Genomic DNA, 19305 nt, shown 5'->3' on the forward strand with positions numbered 1-19305 from the left:
ACATACTTCCTTGATGAGAGGGAGAGACTACTAATAGAGTAAGCTACCTCAATCCCGAAGATATATCGTAGACGCCCAGTGTCTTTTATTGAAAACTCTTTTTCGGGGAAGGCTTTCAACCTCTATATGACAACTATGTCACTTCCTGTAATGATGATGTCATCCACATAGACTATAAGAAAGACATGTCTAGCATCAGACCACCGACTAAATACTGAAAGGTCAACTACACAATGCTTCATGTCATATCTCATGATAGCATTATTGAATCTCCCAAACCATGCTCTAGGAGATTGTTTGAGGCCATATAATGATTTGCGTAGCTGACATACTGAGAATGATATCTCCCATTGAGCAACATATCCAGGAGGTTGCTCCATACACACCTCCAAAGTCTAAGTCTGGATGGAGAAAGGCATTCTTGACATCGAGATGATATAAGGGCCACCCTTTGTTGATGGCGAGGGAGATCAACACTTGCACAGAGGGAATTTTGGCAACTGGTGACATGGTATCTCTGTAGTCAATCCCGAAGGTCTGTGTATATCCTTTGGCAACCAAGCACGCCTTAAGGCGCTCAACTATTCCATCTGGTAAGTATTTGATGTTGAAGACCCAACGACAGCCCACAAGCTAAGTACCATGAGGTTGAGTAACCAAATCCCAAGTATGATTAGTCTGAAGTGCGGCCATCTTAATATCCATAGCAGCACACTAACCTTGGTCAGTAAGAGCCTCTGGCACAGACTTCCGCAAAGACGCAAAGGACAAGGAAGACACAAAGCTATGAAACAAAGGGGTGAGATGATCATAAGAAACAACAGAGGAAATAGGATGTGCAGTGGTACAGGAACGCGTACGTGAAGCAATAGGAGAATCTACATGAATATCAGGAAGTGGAAGAAGAGGTACATGAGAGGGTGAAACCGTGATCTCTGGCTGGGAAGACGATGCCGCGGGCGGAGATGGATGGGCATCTAGCCTCCAACGTCGCTGGTAGACCTTCATAGGAGCTGGTGGAGGAGCCACCGTCACTTGCAATGGTGTGAAGGGGACTCAACTAGATCAGGAACAAATGGAAGAGGAAGAGGGACCGGTGAGTCGGAAACAGGCTTCCCACTCTCAGTGGGAGTATGAAAGAAAGAGATAGACTCAAAGAAGGTGACATCAGCGGAAACAAAGAGCCTGCAAATCCTAGGACTGCAACACTAATAACCTTTCCGGGTACGAGAGTAGCCCAGAAAGACACAGTGCTCCGCCCGGGGGTCTAATTTATGTAGACCAGGAGTAAGGTTGTGAACAAAGAAAACACAAAGACCCATGGGGTAATAGTAAATGGTTCCCCTGAGGATCTAAATGGAGAAGGGAGATTTACCATCTAAAACCGAAGAGAGAAGGCGGTTAACCAAGAAACAGGAGCTAAGGATGGCATGACTCCAATAGGCTTTAGGGGCCCTCATTTGAAAGAGAAGAGTGCGGGCTATACCAAGTAAATATCTCAGTTTCCTCTCCGCTACACCATATTGTCGAGTGGTGTATGTACAAGAGGATTGATGCACGATGCCATGAGTGGCTAAGAAATCCTAAAAACCATTTGATGTCGAGAAGTACTCCCTAGCATTATCAGTACGTAAACAATTAAGATTACAATCATATTGGTTAGTGATTTCAGCATGAAAGACCTCAGAGCGATCCTTAAGTAAAAAGAGCCATGCCATACGAGAAAAGTCATCGACAAAAACAATAAAGTATTTATATCCAAAAGAGAGACATGGTCCTTGAGGGACCTCATACATCAGAATGAACTAACTCAAAAGGTCTCGAGACCCGTATTAATAACTCGGGAAGGAAATAACACACGGTGGTTCCCATGTTCACATGACTCGCACTTATATGACTGAAGGGGGTAAGAGACAATAGAGCTCTGCTGCAGCTGCTGAATGGAGGGATGGTCAATGCGACAATGCCACTGATAGGCATCGACAGAACTATGAAACATGGTAGGCGACGATCTACAACTAAGATGATAAAGGCCATCCACCTCACGACGGGAACCAATTGTCTTCCCAGTCAAGAATGTTTGATATATATGTTTGTGTGTAGTGCCATAAGGGCATAATAGTCATTGTACACCTTTCTCTCCTTAATATAAATACTTGAGTGAAGGGGAGAGGCCCTAACTCATTCCATTCTCTCGTCTTTTTTTCTCATAACATGGTATCAGAGCCTTAGGGTTAGTGTGCCCTAAGGACCACCCTTGAAGTACCTTCTCCTCTATCCTCTTCTTCTTCTTCCTCAGCCTCACCCCACGCCAAACCTGAGAGGAAGTTATGCTATTTTCTTGACATCGCCCGTACTCTACTCTTTCATATGCATGTTCCTAAGGTATATTGGAGTGATGCCATTCTTACTTCTTGCTTTCTAGCTAACCGTCTTCCCTCGTCTGTGTTGCTGAATGGAGGGATGGCCAATGCGACAATGCCACTGATAGGCATCAATAGAACAATGCAACATGGTAGGCGACGATCTACAACTAAGATGATAAAGGCCATCCACCTCATGACCCGAACCAATTGTCTTCCCAGTCAAGAATGTTTGATATATATGTTTGTGTGTAGTGCCATAAGGGCATAATAGTCATTGTACATATTTCTCTCTTTAATATAAATACTTGAATGAAGGGGAGAGACCCTAACTCATTCCATTCTCTCATCTCTTTCCCTCATAACATGGTATCAGAGCCCTAGGGTTAGTGTGCCCTAGGGACCACCCTTGAAGATCCTTCTCCTCCATCCTCTTCTTCTTCTTCCTCAGCCCCACCCCACCCCAAACCTAAGAGGAAGTTGCGCTATCTTCTTGACATCGCTCGTACTCTACTCTTTCATATGCATGTTCCTAAGGTATATTGGAGTGATGCCATTCTTACTTCCTGCTTTCTAGCTAACCGTCTTTCCTCGTCTATGTTAGACAATCAATCCCCCTTCTCGGTTCTTCACCCTCAGGGCGAACCCTTTCCTATTACCCCACACATATTTAGCTGTTTTTGCTTTGTCCATAAGCTGGGTCCAGATATGGACAAATTGGACCCCGGGCTAAGCGATGTGTTTTTCTAGGTTACTCTCGTACCCAGAAAGGATACAAGTGTTACAATCATCGTCTTCATCGGTGTTTTGTCTCTGTCGATTTTACCTTCATCGAGTATGTTCCTTATTTTACTAGTCCTACTCCTCCTACACATGAGTCTCTGGTTCTAGTTCTCCATGATAGTGTTCCTCCTCTTCCTGCACCATTGTCGGCCCCGTCTGCTTCCTCACCTGCTCCACCTCCAGTCTCCACCCACATTTAGGTCTATCAGCACAGACCCCGCCCTCAGCCAACTCCATTTCTACTTGAGTCCATATCGTCCCCAGCGTCCACTTCTCAGGTATTGTCTCCTTCCTCTGAGGGTTATTTAGACTCTCCCATAACATCCCGTACTCGCTCACGTACTACGAGTCATCCTATATCTTCTTACGTATCTTACAACCATCTTTCACCTACATTTTGTAGCTTTATATCTTCTTTGTCTTCTGTATCCTTGCCTAACTCGTTGTAGGAAGCTCTTGCCCACCACAGGTGGCGTGGTTCTATGGATGATGAGATGAACGCCCTTCAGGTGAATCATACTTGAGATCTAGTTCCTCCTCTTGGAGTCCATCCCATTAGCTGCAGGTGGATCTATGCCATCAAATACCTTCCCGATGGGATAATTGAGCATCTTAAAGCGTGGTTGGTTGCAAAAGGATACACTCAGACTTATGGGATTGATTATACTGAGACTTTTTCTCTAGTTGCGAAAATTCCATCTGTGCATGTTCGTATCTCATTGGTAGTCAACCATGGATGGCCCCTTCATCAACTTGACGTAAAAAATGCATTGCCCTATGGTGATTTGGTTGAGGAGGTGTATATGGAGCAATCTCCAGGGTATGTTGCTCAAGGGGAGTTGACCACCTCAGTTTGCCACCTTCGCAAGTCATTGTATGGCCTCAAACAATCCCCTCGTGTTTGAAGTTTAGTGATTCTCTCATGGGATATGGTATGAAGAGATGTGAGGTGGACCACTCTGTGTTTAGCCTCAAGTCAGATGTTGGTCATGTCATTCTCATAGTCTATGTGGATGACATTATCATTAGAGGGAGTGACTCTTGAGGCATTCAATTAGTGAAGAATTGTCTTTAGAAACGGATCTCTACAAAAGATCTTGGTCGCCTTCAATACTTCTTAGGGATTGAGGTATTTTACTCAGCTACAAATATCGCTCTATCTCAGCGGAAATATGTGTTGGACCTTCTGGATGAGAGTAGATCATGTTGGTGGGAATGTTGAGGAGATAGAACCCTTTAGAGTTGCTTCAAGGAGCGCAATCGCTTTCCTTAAGACAAATTTTGCCCCTAACAGTTGTGTGCAAAGGGGATCCGCGAATTTCCTCCAAGATACAATGAAGCTTTGTAGGAAGATCCTACAAATATTTCATGACGCTTTGCACAAGCAGAATCAAACCCAAAATGCCTTTTAAGAATTTCAAACCTTACAGAAAAATATTAAAATTGTTTATGCAGAAAACAACCTTTAGTGCACCGTTTAATGAACAAATTATCTTAAAAATCAAGAGAATAGGAGATTGCTAAAGAGAGAAAGAGAATACAGCACTAACTGTTTTCTGTATATTGAAAAGATAGATTTCTTCTCCTTTTATGGAGCATTTGATGTCTATTCATTAAGAGAAATACCCCTTCAAGATCCCTTGGATTGGTTTGAATAATGACCAATCGATGCAACTCTTTGCGATTTAAGTGTTTTGAACCATCCACAAAGTGTCCCTTGTGTTTGAAAATCATCCATGACTGTTGGGAAGCAAAAGACATGAAAGAAGTTTGAAAACGGAAGTGAAAAGCCATGTCTATTTTCTCCCAAATGATAGATTTTCGAACAGCTGAGGTCGACCGGGCTACCGATGTCGCTCGCCGATAGGCTTTTGGACTTTTTATTTTTTCCAATCCAAAGAACCGTGGTTGACCGGGGCTACCGCGGTCGACTGGCCACACCTTTCTGGAATCATTTATATTTCCACTAACCAATCCGTGGTCGACCAAGAACTTCTGATCGACCGGTCCTGTTTGAAAATTGTTTTTTCTATTTAAAATATAACTTGTGAAAATCCTTTTAATTTCCAATACCATTTTGAAAATCTCTAACAATCCCCCACCATTTTTAAAATGAAAATAGCTTTCTCATCAGGCTTGGAAACCTTATGCATAAATGAAGGTATCTCTCGATTTGAACCTTCACTTGGTGAAAACACATCAAAGTTAGCCAGAATTACCTAATAGACGTATCTTTGAACTAGCTATTCTATTCAGCTAACCGGACACATCTTCACACATAAGGTTTCGTCTTTATAGGCACTTTTTAAGAGCTGAACATGTATTGGCCTTGAATCTAAATCTTAGTTTCATGAGTGCTTTAGAGACTAGCAAAGTCTCATAGGAAGCAGCACCACTCCCACACTCACATAGGTAGACTTATTAAGAGTGTCCCTGTAATTAAAACACACCAACACCATGTTATAAGTCTGTTAAGAACCCATTTGCTCATCCTTACCCTTGTAAACATTATAGGTACCAAGCACTTTACCTTGGGATGAAATAATGTATATTATAGTGCTTGCAATCACTTCATATGATGTACTTGGAATCATTGAACTCAAGACTTGATGTTTATTCAACTGTTGAATGGAGGTTCCATCATTGGTGACTATTGGTTAATGGCTTTAACCCCATCCCTACTGATATTTTTCACATCAAATCTCTTGCAAGAGCTTTAGTCAACGGATCAACCAAATTTTTGCTTGATTTCACATAATCAATAGTTACAACCCCATTGGTCAGTAACTCTCTTATAGTACTATGTCTAAGTCCTATATGTCTGGACTTACCATTATAAATATGATTATATGCCCTTGATAGTGTGGCCTGAGTATCACAATGGACATAAATCGATGGCATTGGTTTAGGCCATAACAAAATTTTTAATAATGAATTCCTAAGCCATTCTGTCTCTTTAGAACATGCAGCCAAGGCTATAAACTCTGCTTCCATAGTAGAAGTAGTAATGCATGTTTGCTTTTTAGAGGCCCAAATGACAGCTCCACCACCAAGAGTGAAAATCCATCCACTGGTTGAAGTATGATCTATACGCTCAGTTATCCAATTGGGATCAGTGTATCCTTCTATCACTGTTGGATACCTATTATAACATAGACCATATTTCATTATCCTCTTCAAGTATCTAAATACTCTATATATTGCATTCCAATGTGCAAAACTAGGACTACTGGTAAACCTACTAAGTTTACCTACTGCAAATACTATGTTTGGTCTAGTACATGTTATAGCATATATGAGACTGCCAATAGCACTAGCATACCCTAGTTGGGAAATGATCCTACCACGATTAGGTGTTGAAACAGTTGAACACTCAAAATGATTGAACCTTTTGAGCACCTTTAATATGTAATGAGATTGGGTTAGAATCAAACCATTGTCATTCTTTATGATTCTTATTCCCAAGATTACATCTGCTTCACCCATGTCTTTCATATCAAAGTTTTGAGACAAAAATGATTTAGTACTTTGAATATATTCAATATATGTACTAAATTTTAACATGTCATCAACATACAGACATATTATAACACCTTTATTACCTTCAAATTTACTATAAATACATTTATCTGACTCATGTATTCTATAGCCATTTGACACTAAAATTTATCAAATCTTTCACGCCATTGCTTAGGGGCTTGCTTAAGGCTATATAAAGATTTAATTAGTTTACAAACCTTATGCTCTTGTCCTGATAATATAAAACCATCTGGTTATTCCATGTATACTTCTTCATCCAATTCACCATTCAAGAATACAGTTTTAACATCCATTTGGTGAATATGAAGTTTGTAAATGAAAGCAAGAGCTATCAAAACTCTAATGGTAATAATTCTAGCAACTGGTGCATAAGTGTCAAAGTAATCAATACCGAGTTTTTGTGTAAACCCTTTGGCAACTAGTCTTGCCATAAACTTCTCTATTGATCCATCTACTCTCATCTCCTTCTTGAAGATCCATTTACAACCTATTGGTTTTGACCCAGGTGGTAGGTCAACCAAAATTCAAGTCTTATTTCCCATGATAGAATCTATTTCGCCATTAATTGCTTCCTTCCAAAAGGCAGTATCTTGTGACTTTATGGCTTCTACATAGGTTTGAGGATCACTTTCTATGTTTAAGTCTAACATGATCAATCTTGTTCCTTCTACTGGATAGGTAACAAAGTGAGGACCAAAACTCTTTTCTCTTCGATCTTTTTTACTTATTCTTATTTCACTAGTTTCACTGACTTCTTTTTGAAGTTCTAGAGGGGGTTCTATGGAAGTACAAGCCTCAACTTCCTTTGGAATAGAAGAAAATCTATTCATAGAAAATAGCATCCCTTGACTCAATTGTACAGTTTACCTCAAGAAAATCATTAGATTCTATCACTAGAAACATATAGGCCTTACTATGATTAGCATATCCTAAGAAGATACATTCAATACCCTTCTCACCTAACTTTCTTAACTTAGGCTTAGGAAGTTTAACTATGGCCCTACAACCCCAAACTTTAAAGTAACTTAATTTTGGTTTTCTTTTTTTTCAAAACTCGTAAGGGGTTATATTAGACTTCTTCCTTGGAACTTTATTCAAGATGTGACAAGCCGTAAGTAAGGCTTCACCCCAAAAATTCTTGTTTAAACCAAAATTTACAAGCATTGCATTAACTATTTCAGTTAAAGTCCTATTTTTCCTTTCAGCTGCTCCATTTTGTTGTGGAGTATAAGGGATAGTAGTCTCATGAATAATTACTTCCGATTCACAAAAATTAGGAAAGTAATATTCACCACCACTATCGGATCTTAAGCACTTAATTTTTTATCCACATTGGTTTTCTACTTTAGTTTTATACACCTTAAACTTTTCTAAAACCTCATTTTTGTGACTAAGGAGAAATACATGACAATACTTTGAATAGTCATCAATGAACGTGACAAAGTACTTTTGCCTCCTCTAGTGGGGATACTATGTATATCACACACGTCACTATGAACTAGGTCTAACAAGTTATTATTCCTATACACTTTAGGAAAAGACTTTGAAATGATCTTAGTTTGCATGCATATTTTGTATTTGTCTACCAAGTCATGTTGATACTTAGGAATCAATTCTAATTTAACCATATCATCTATTTTCCTAGTATTAAGATGTCCTAATCGACTATGCCATAATGATAAAGAAGATTCAACAATATAAGTGAAGACATTCACTTTATTAATATTCAACTTGAACATTCCTTCATACATATATCCCTTCCCTACAAAGGTACCCCTTTAGAAAGAATAAACTTGTCAGATTCAAACAGAAGTTTGAAGCCATTCTTGTTAAGAATGCTTCTAGACACTAAATTCTTTCTAACTTTTGGTACGTGATAGACATCGGTTAGAGTGAGACACTTTTCAGATGTGAATTCAAGTTCCACCTTTCCTCTTCCTTTGACTTCTGCTGCCGACGAATTGCTTATGTAGAGCACACTTCTATCTTCAACTATTTCTTAAGATGAAAATAGATTCTTGTCTTTGCAGACATGTCTCGTCCACCCGAGTCAATCCACCAATCATTACTATCTTCAAGGAAATTTGCCTCCGAAATCATGACCACAAACTTTTCTTTGTCTGTTGGTGCACCCGACTTCTTATCCTTAAGAAGTCGACACTCACTCTTGTAATGGCCAGGTTGCCACAATTGAAACAAGCCCCTTTTCTTTTCTTGTTCTTATTGAACTACTTTTCAAGATTTTTGTTTCTCTTCTGATTGCTTTTCCCTTGTTGGTTCGAGTCCTTAACATTTTCCACCAAATGGATTTTAGAGGATAGAGGTTCATGCTCTTCTTTGTTGTCTCTTATCCTTGATTCTTCCTCAATCCTGAGGCATTGAGCCAAGTCTTAAAGAGACATTTCCTCTTTCTTGTGCTTGAGAGCGCCTAGTGAGAGGTACGAGGGTCACTCGTGAATTGGCTAACTATTCCCACAGCATATGAAATGTCAGGACGAGTGATGTTGAGATATATGAGCTTCCTAACAAGTCTCCTACATCGACAAGCGTCCTCTAATAAGTCCCCGTCTTATAGGAGAAGTTTTGTATTTGGGTCCATGGGAGTCGTGGCAGGTTTGATCCCAAGGATCTGTTAGAGATTTTCAAAATGGTATTGGAAATTAAAGGGATTTTCACAAGTTATATTTTAAATAAAAAAAACAATTTTCAAACAGGGTCGGTCGACTGTGGATTGGTTATTGGAAATATAAACGATTTCTAGAAAGGTGTCGTCGGTCGACCGCGATTCTTCGGATCAGAAAAATAAAAAGTCTAGAAGACTATCGGCGGGCGACCGCGGTAGCCCGGTCGACCGTGGCTGTTTGAAAATCTATCCGTTGGGAGAAAATAGACATGGCTTTTCACTTCCGTTTTCAAACTTCTTTCATGTCTTTTGCTTCCCAACAGTCATGGATGATTTTCAAACACAAGGGACACTTTGTGGATGGTCCAAAACACTTAAATCGCAAAGAGTTAAGATCGAATGATCATTATTCAAACCAATCCAAGAGATGTCTTGAAGGGATGTTTCTCTTAATGAATAGACATCAAATGCTCTATAAAAGGAGCAGAAATCTGTCTTTTCAATATACAGAAAACAGTCAATGTTGTATTCTCTTTCTCTCTCTAGCAATCTCCTATTCTCTTGAGTTTCAAGATAATTTGTTCATTAAACGGTGCACTAAAGGCCATTTTCTGCATAAACAGTTTTAGTGTTTTTCTCTAAGGCTTGAAGTTCTTAAAAGGCATTTTGGGTTTGATTCAGCTTGTGCAAAGCGTCATCAAATATTTGTAGGATCTTCCTACAAAGCTTCATTATATCTTGGAGGAAATTTGCGGATCCCCTTTGCACACAACTGGTGGCGGCAAAATTTGTCTTAAGGAAAGCGATTACGTGCCTTGAAGCAACTCTAGAGAGTTCTATCTCCACAACATTCCCACCAACAATCTTAGGACAAAATTTTCTCACGTTGTTTATGAGTGCTTCAATGGCATTGTTTTCGATTCGTCAAATGACCCAAGACTTCGTTCAACTTAAACGTTTTGACAAAGCCAATTTCAAGCGGTGGCAAAAGAAGTTGAACTTCATCCTCACTTCACTCAAAGTGGTCCGTATTCTCACAACCTCAAAGTCGGTGGCAGTTGAAAATGAGACTTTAGCACAGGCTCGTGCAAGGCTAAAATGGGAACACGACGACTACGTTTGCAAATGGCACATCCTCAACACTATGTCACATTCACTTTTTCACATATACCAAAGCATGGGATCGGCAAGTGAGATTTGACCCGCACTTGAAACCAAGTACATGACGGAAGATGCAAGTAGCAAGAAGTTTACTGTAAGTCGGTTTTTGAATTTTCGCATGGTAGATGATAGGTCAGTTATTGATCAGTTGCATGAAATTCAACATATACTAAGTCAAATATATTTGCAAGGTATTCTTCTTGATGATTCTTTCATTGTTCTTTCGATAATTGACAAACTTCCACCAACTTGGAAAGACTTCGATGGTTGAAAAGTGCTCCAGGAAAAGGGCTACTTTCAAGAAACATGGTCACATGAAGTTAGAGGCCTTTTGTGATACTGATTGGGCTGGCTCTCCAACTGACAAACGATCTACTACTGGATATTGCACAGTTGTTGGGGAAAACCTAGTGTCCTGGCAAAATAAGAAACAAAATGTCGTGTCGAAGTCAAGTGCTGAAGCAGAATATAGAGCTATGTCTCACACTTGTGGTGAGCTTATCTGGTTGCACTCTTTTCTATCTGAAATTGGGTTCCACCCATCTTCTGCAGAGTTATATTGTGACAACAAAGAGGCTATCTACATTGCAAACAATCCAGTGTTTCATGAGCGTACCAAAGTAACCAAACACATCGAGGTGGATTGCCACTTCATCAGACACAGGATCCAGTAGGGTGAATTGCGCACTACCTTCACTCAATCCGCTGATTAGCTAGCTAATACATTCACCAAACCATTGAGCAAAGCTAAGTTTATTGATATTTGTAACAAGCTAGGAATGTGTAATATACATTCCAGCTTGAGGGGGAGTGTTGGATATATATGTTTGTGTGTAGTGCCATAAGAGCATAGTAGTCATTGTACACCTTTCTCTCTTTAATATAAATACTTGGGTGAAGGGGAGAGAACCTAACTTATTCCATTCTCTCATCTCTTTCTCTCATAACAAAGAGATCATGAAAGACATAATAAGAAGGGAAAAATGAGACAAAGCAATTAAGATTTATGATTTTCTGACATAAAGTAAATTACAGGGAGATTAAGGTACACAAAGTACTGAAGATAAGGTAAGTTCGAAATGAGGGGAAAGAGTCCGAACCCCAGAAATGGGAGCAATATTCCCATCGGCAAGAGTAACAGAATGAGAGAGAATGAAAGGACGAAAGGAGCGAAGTGAAGTAGAATTACCAGTCACATGGTTCGAGGACTTGGAATCACTAATCCAGGAGTGGAGCTAGTAAGTAAAGAGGCAGGTGAACTACCTGGCTATGTAAAATCCGCAGTAGGCGGTCGACTACTCAATCGTAGGTGCTAAAACTCCTCAGAGTCATCTCTAGAGAGAAGACATGTATTACTAGGTGTTGCTGCTGGATTAGGTGCTGCTACTGCTTGACTGGTAGAGGAGGATGTAGATGCATCAGGAAGGCTAACAATAGTGAGATGAGTAGAGCGGGGTAGATGGAGCTCGGGATGTAAGGCATAGCAAGTATCAACATGATGTCCCTCCTTCTGACAGTGAGTGCAATATGCGCGACCACGTCCACCAGTACCCTGGCCACCACTGACGTCTCGGCCACCTCCAAGACCTCTACGACCCCTGCCATGGCCAAAGGAACCACCGCCACGGCCATAACGGTCATCACTATCATAGGCAGCGAGTGCAGAACCATCAACATAAACGGTATGAGAGGAGTCACCCAGAAGACACAGCTGGGCACGAGAATTAATTTTCGTGAAAGATGAGATAGAAACCTGAGCCAGTAATCTGTTGTCGAAGGTGCAGAAAGTTCGGGTCAAAGGTATCAAGGAAATGAACAACACAGAGCTGGCCCCGTTGACGGGCAAGGACAGTCAGATCAACAGTGAAGGGCATGAAGACATCGAGAAACTAAGCGACTGTAGTGTGCGGAGTGAGGGGTATTTCCGCATTGAAGGCACATCCACTCTGAGTTAGTGGTGCAAATACGAGTGAGGTTATTAGCCCTAGAATAGAGAACACTTGTGTGGTCTCAGAAGGCCTTGGAGGTCTACAGGCACATCATCGTGCGAGCAGCATGAGGAGCCATGCTCTTCCAAAGGAGGGTGCAAATGTAGGCATCATCCTACCCCCACCGGTCATAGGATGAATCCGTGGAGGGAGGGGCATCACATGCAATGAGGGTGAACCTACCTTGACCCAAGTGGTAGGTCTCAACTACCATACGCCAGCTAAGGTAATTGGACTCTTCGAGCTTCTCCGAAGTCATCTATGGGTAAGAATGCACAACGGAAGGAGAGTAAATAGAAGATGTAGCCGTAGGTGGAGGAGTCGTGCTGACAGCAGGAGCCAACCTGATAGGTGGATCCATGATGACAAGAGGATCCATAGAGACCAAGATAGAGAAGAACACACTCAACCACGACGGCAGATGATAAACAAGAGAGGGACATAACAAGAAAAAAGGTCGCACGACAAGCCCGACCATGATACCGTGGCTCTGATGGAGACAGATAGCAAAAAGAGACATAGGAGTACTAGCCAAAAGGAGAAGGGAGGCTAGGAACAAAATTAGAGCTGCGGAGATGAAGGAAAAAGGCATCAAAGTGGGTTTAAGCCATGAAAGAGAGAGGAAGAGGGTAAGAGAAGAAGTAGAAACCCCTTAGAGAAGAGATTCAAAGGGGGAAATGTGCAATGGAATGAGGAAGTAAGGTGTTGAGATAGAAATTAGAGAGAACGAAGGGAGTTAGGGACGGATGTGGAGATGAAAAGGGGCGGTGTAGGGGTGTTTGGGGTAGGGGTGGGGGCGGTGGGGCTTGTCGGGTTTTGAGTAGGGAGGGGTTACGACGCTGGAAGGGTAGAAGAGGGAGGGGTTACGACGTCAGTAGGTTTAGGATTAGGGATTTTCGGTGTTGCTTGGGTAGGATTTGGGGTCTGGGATGATTTCCAGCAAGGTGGGGTTTAGGGTATGGGGTTAGGGTGAGGGGTTAGAGTTCTTAGGGTTAGGGTTTAGGCTGATGGGATAGGGGAAGGAGAGATCAAGGAGATTGGGAGGTGGTTTAGGGTTCCGGTGAGAGTGAAAGAGGGAGGGAGCTTGTTGTAGGCGAGGGTGGTTGTCGTAAGAGGCGAGTGTTGTAGGGGTGTGGCGGGAGATGGCGTGGAGGAGAAGGTTTACGATAGGGAGGGTGCTGGGGTTTTAGGGGTTAGGGTTTGGATGGGCTGAGGAAGAAGAAGGGAAGGGGGGTTGCAATGGTGGTCCCTAAGGGGGGTCAAAACCCTAGGGTTCTGATACCATGTTGAGAGAGAAGATAAGAGAGGAGAATGAGTGAAAGAAAAGTAGGGGTGGAACTTAGGTTGATTTTTGGGAATTCGGGTTGAGCTTTTACCTTAAAAGCGGGTTCGGGTTGATTCTAATTCATTTTTTAGCAAAAGCTCAACCCAACCTGACCCAAGTTGCAACCCTATAGAAAAGAGTGAGTTGGGTAGAGCTCCCATCACTTATGTCTTTATATAAAGATAGAAAAGAGTACAAAGACTTAACTGCCGTTAGGCACATATACACTTCTAACAAACCCAAACTAATCAGATAAATATAGAATCATATTGTGGATTAGGGAACGAAGTGATAATGCTAAAACTACATTAATTGCAATTTCATGGAAATATTATCTTTTGAGCGAATCAACATATACAAGAAAAATCTTCTTTGGTTTACTGGAGAAGACCGACCGACATCTTGAAGCTGAATGTCGATGGTGTGGCTAGAGATAACGCTGGTATAGCTCGAGGAGGAGGTGTAACAAGAACTGATAAAAGTAAGATGAGTTTTGCTTTTTCCCAGTTCTACGATGAGAATACTGATATGTTGGATGAGCTAGAGCTATGAGAGATGGTCTTCGCTATTGCATGATACTCGGTATTAAAAGAACGTGGGTTGAATTTGACAGCCTTGTCCTTGTAAATATTATTAAAGGCAAAGACAGATCTCCATGGCACATTCATTATATTTTAAAAGAAATAAGGAAAATATTATCCTCTATGGAATTTGTTGTCACTCACATTTGCAGACAAGGTAACTTGGTTGTAGATAGCTTGACAAACTTTGGTTGCGACACCAGCACTAGTTCAGTTTTTTTGGAACTGGTTTGCCTTCCAAGGTATTCTGGAGGAGTTGCTAGATGCAATCAATTATATATTCCTTATATTTGTAATAAATAATGTTTTTTATGTTTATTTGGGGGAAAGGGGTTTTATTGTTATACTTATATCGTAACTGGATGTGTTAGAGGCAAGGCTCTATGTCCTCTTGTAATTTTATTTCCTATTAATAAACTTTGAGGTGCCCCCGGGTTCCTAGATAAATTTCGGGTTAAAAAAAAATCTGGTTACTTGGAAGAGCAAGAAACAATCATTGTTTTTCTCCTTCTAATGCAGAGGTGGACTACAAGGGACCATCTCATTGTGCATGTGACATTCTCGCTTGGTCATTAATATCATAGCTTGGTTTTGGCACCGAGGGTCCACCAAGGGTCCAATGCCCTTGATTGTGATAACCAAGCGGCAATGTGCTCTGATGCGTTTCTTCGTGAGTTGACGAAGCATATTGATGTTAATGTTCACTTTATTTAAGAGAAGATCATTAGTAAGTGTTTATCACTTCCATATATTCCTGCGTCGCATCAACTGACCTGCCTTTCTTCAAGATACTATGTCAAGCTGGGCATGCCTAATATATATGGCCCATCTTGATGTATATTATATTGTGTCAATGTATATTTAGATGTATCTGGATAGCTTATTTTCTTTTCTCTTTATTTACCTTCATAAATAGTATTTTAGTCATTATAAGTATTTTAGTCATTATATAGCAACCGAGCTCATTTCCTTGCAGTTTCACCATAAACTATTTATTCTCTTCCATCTCTTATCTTTTGCTTGATTGCCTTGATTCCATCTTACAGCACATGTTTTGTGTTCAGCTAATTGTGTGGCCAATCAGCTGGCCCCATTCGGGGTTGCTAGATTTGTGTTAGAAAGTTTTGATTTTCTTTCGCCTTGATGTGTGTGTGTGCGCGTGTGTGTATTTTTTTTTTTGCTTTTTTGTTTCTCCTTTTATTTGGCTTGTTCTCTTACCATCTCGGTCACTGGGCTTTGCCCCTTTTCTAATAAATCATTGCCATTCCAAATAAACTATTATCTTTTCAAGCCAAGTATTGCTTCCATCCATGATCCACCCTTGTTTCTATTTTACCTTTTCAATATCTATAATATGGATGGTTGTTCATATTGGTGTTTCCTTGTATGTTTAAGAGTTTTTTTAATGAACAAATGTGTAGTGCTTTGCAGGTAAGGGATGAGCTGGATCAACTTCTTGAAGACGATGATGATATGGCGGACCTTTACTTGTCAAGAAAATTGGTTGGCGTATCTTCACGCATTAGTGGCTCAGGTCTACTCAATTCGTTTCCCGACTCTTCAACTATAGGCACGAGGATTTCTAAAGCAAGCAAGGCTAGTGTGGCACTGCCAACAGTTCACGGACATGAGGACGATGTTGAGGAGCTTGAAATGTTACTCGAGGTTTCTATTAGTAAACCCACTTTTCATAAATCTTATTCTACGAATATCAAAATATAAGCTGAAATGTTGTCTAACTTTGCAGGCATACTTCATACAAATTGATGGCACGCTGAACAAATTAACCACGGTATGCATTGTTGAAGTTATGTTCCCCATTGGTAGTGATCATCTACTATTGTTCTATGAGAAAATCATTTAAAAATTGTGTTTTCTTCCATGTATATAGCTGCCTTTTATTTTTGTAGAAAGAAAATATCTAGAGATGTATTGCTTGCCAATCCTTTTGGTTATTTCTACTGTCGTAATTCTGTCTACATCATATATTAGATATGCCATAAGAGCTATTATTTGCTATCCATGAATATTTTCTCTAAGGGAAAATATGAGCATGCAGAAGGACAGTTGGGTCCCACTTGTTTGATGATCCAACCCTTAATCTGCTAGGCCCACTATGAATGCATCGTGTCTCAAAATCTCCCCAATAAATGATTCTAACCCTTCAAATTTTGATCTGTAAGTGAACTTTCAAAGAAATAAAAAGCCATGGTCCTCATTCAATAGAAAACATCACCAATTAGAGGGTTAGGATTGTATCGTGGGGAAGATTTAAAAACTGCACAGATTGGATGATGCCGCTTTATGATTATTTATTAGAAAGTAGAATGGGGCCCATCAAAATGGTTGCCTTAATGTTAGACTTGATTATGTGTTAGAAAGTAGGATGGGGACCATCAAAATGGTAGACATGCTATTTCATTTCAGACGGGCTTTGAGCTGTATGTACTTCAAATTTTATCATTTTTAATATTTATGTTACTTGTTGCCCTCAGTTTTTGACCCGTAACTTAAAATTTGTTTCCAGCTGAGCGAGTATATTGGTGGCACGGAAAATTACATTAATATCCAGGTGAATGTTTCTGCATGAAGAACTAGCTTTATATCCCTTCTCACTTTAATTAAGTGGAGATAATCATTTAGATTAACCATAACCATTTTTCTCTAATATTGGCTCCTTTGCTTATCATTGCAGCTTGACAATCATCGAAATCGACTGATTCAGGTGATGTTTAAGGACCTGATAATTAATGGACCTATGCATTCGATGATATGCAGCAGTTTTATCATTAATTTTACTGTTTGTTGTAATTTGCTAATTGGAATTCACAGTTGAAAAATCTTTATTTTTTTTGTTGTGTCACGTATTATACCGAATGTATTTCACTTCTCAGACTTTGGAATTTTGTACTAGATCCCACATTTTTTTTCTTAATGGCAAATTGATTAAAGATGAAACTCAGATTCTTCTTATATCTGTTAATGATTCTGTTTCTTCTATTTGTGGCAGTTAGACCTCTTCCTGACTGCTGGTAATGTTTGCCTCTCTATTTACGATTTTGTTACTTCGTTAATGGCCATGAACGTCCCATTTAATTGGAATAATAACCATGGATACGTGTTCAAATGGGTAAGTACATATCTTCTTTGATTAGTTAGTCTATCTGCATTTGATCAAGCACCTACTTTTTTGAATATTATCATAGCATTTTTCTGGTTTATTGTTGAGCAGGTGGTTATCGTCACTGGATTAATGTGCGCTTCCATTTATGTGTTAATCATTTCTTATGCCCACTACAAGGGTCTTATCGGCTCTTCATATCTATACAGGAGATAAATAAGGATGCTGAGAATCTGTTCAGGCCCATAACGCCTTTTTTCTTATTTCCTTGCCATCATTTGGAGTTGGCCCAAAAGTAGCTGCTGACCATTTCTTCGGATATTTTCTGGCTTTTTCCTTACTCTCCTATGAGAGGTTTAATCTCTTTTCTCTTCTTCTTTTTAAATATTTCAGATTGGAGAACAGATTAGGCACTCATTGCTTCAAGCCATTGAGCACACCGTGGTCGACGGCCGACAACCAAAATATATTCGATTTCAGGTGCCCAATTCCAACATTTCTATACTATCATTCTTATTTTTACGATGCCAAATCATGTTTCTTTCTGTCCTGTTCAATGTCAATACTCAAAGTCAGATCAGATTGAATTCCTGATTCTCCTACATCTGTAACATTTGTAATTCAGCTACTCGGTATATCCTGTGACAATATTGTCTAAACAGCCCGTAGATCACTGTTACTGGTTAAATTCAAATGTATGGAAGGGTTTAATCTAGGGAAGTGATATATTCGCCCCTTTTTTTACTTGGGATTAAACCCTTCAAATGTATGGAAGGGTTTAATCTAATGTATTTATGACTACTCTTTTACCCTAGAGGGGGCTCAGAGTATCACAATAAAATCTAGTCACCCTAATAAAAAAAGGGTGACTAGATTATCTCCATTTATCTATTATTAATATACTTATGTTGCATCAATGTATCACAATTTTAGTGTGGGAATAGTAGGCCGAGGTTTATTTTATTTATCCTTTGTTCGCGTTGAGCTTAGTTCTCTGATATAATATTATCAGAACAAACTTGTTTAACAGTGCAGAATCAGATTACTTATTTAAGTAGCATAATCACTCTCAGGAATAGCTCAGCCAAGGATTTCTATCTCCAAAAGTCCCAGTACTACTTAAACTCCTTTGTTTCTAAATCCTAATCATTGTTATCATTATTTTAATTTGCATTTATATACATAACACCAACCTCCACTAAATACCCAAAATGCCTTTACAATGGCCATGATGCCTTTTATATGGCTTGTGTGCGAGTGAAGTCTAGTATTTTTCAATAAGTACAGTGGGTCCCACTTAAATATGAAATACTCAAAATGGATTAGGATAGTCAGTACCAAGAATAGCTTATCCAAGTATTTCTATCTCTTGGCGAACATCCCCAGTATCACTTAAACTCCGTTGTTTTTAACTCCTAATCATCATTTTAATTAGCATTTACATAGGTACTCAACACCAACATTGACAAGTGCTCAAACAGTCCATTTGGATACCAGGATTTTATAATCTAGAATTGTAAAGTCCTGGATTCTACAAGCTAAAACTTGGGTTTTATAAGCTAAAACCTGGATGTTATAAGCTAAAACCTGGATTCTACATAAATTATTGTATCCAAATGGCCTGAAAATGCCTTTGCAGCGGCAATAATGTGTTTACAATACATACTCAAAATGTGCGAACATTATCCGTGCAAAAAATATTCAGTTTTATGCATGGTTTTAAATTTCGGTTTTGGTACCGGTTTCGGTCCCCACCGAAATCGAAATTTTGGCTGAAATCTTGAGAAATTTTGGTTCGGTCGAAATTTTGGTAAAATATTA

The 19305-nt window shown here is 39.8% G+C and overlaps 1 protein-coding gene across 2 annotated transcripts in view; it reads left to right on the forward strand.

The window, feature by feature from the left end:
- Positions 1 to 18324, forward strand: part of LOC143887147 (magnesium transporter MRS2-I-like) — a 67322-nt gene extending 48998 nt beyond the window's left edge. For both annotated transcript variants that reach the window (XM_077391251.1, XM_077391252.1), the window contains 6 exons: positions 15795 to 16028; positions 16111 to 16155; positions 16891 to 16935; positions 17059 to 17088; positions 17374 to 17493; positions 17596 to 18324. In XM_077391251.1, the coding sequence (XP_077247366.1) occupies positions 15795 to 16028; positions 16111 to 16155; positions 16891 to 16935; positions 17059 to 17088; positions 17374 to 17493; positions 17596 to 17700 (579 nt within the window). In that variant the 3' untranslated portion in view covers positions 17701 to 18324. The remainder of the gene's footprint in view (positions 1 to 15794; positions 16029 to 16110; positions 16156 to 16890; positions 16936 to 17058; positions 17089 to 17373; positions 17494 to 17595) is intronic.
- Positions 18325 to 19305: the final 981 nt, after the last annotated feature.

The sequence above is a fragment of the Tasmannia lanceolata genome, unplaced genomic scaffold (assembly GCF_043159265.1).
Source record: "Tasmannia lanceolata isolate RefF3 unplaced genomic scaffold, GAP_Taslan_0.1 ptg000012l, whole genome shotgun sequence".
NCBI classification, from domain to species: Eukaryota; Viridiplantae; Streptophyta; class Magnoliopsida; order Canellales; family Winteraceae; genus Tasmannia; species Tasmannia lanceolata.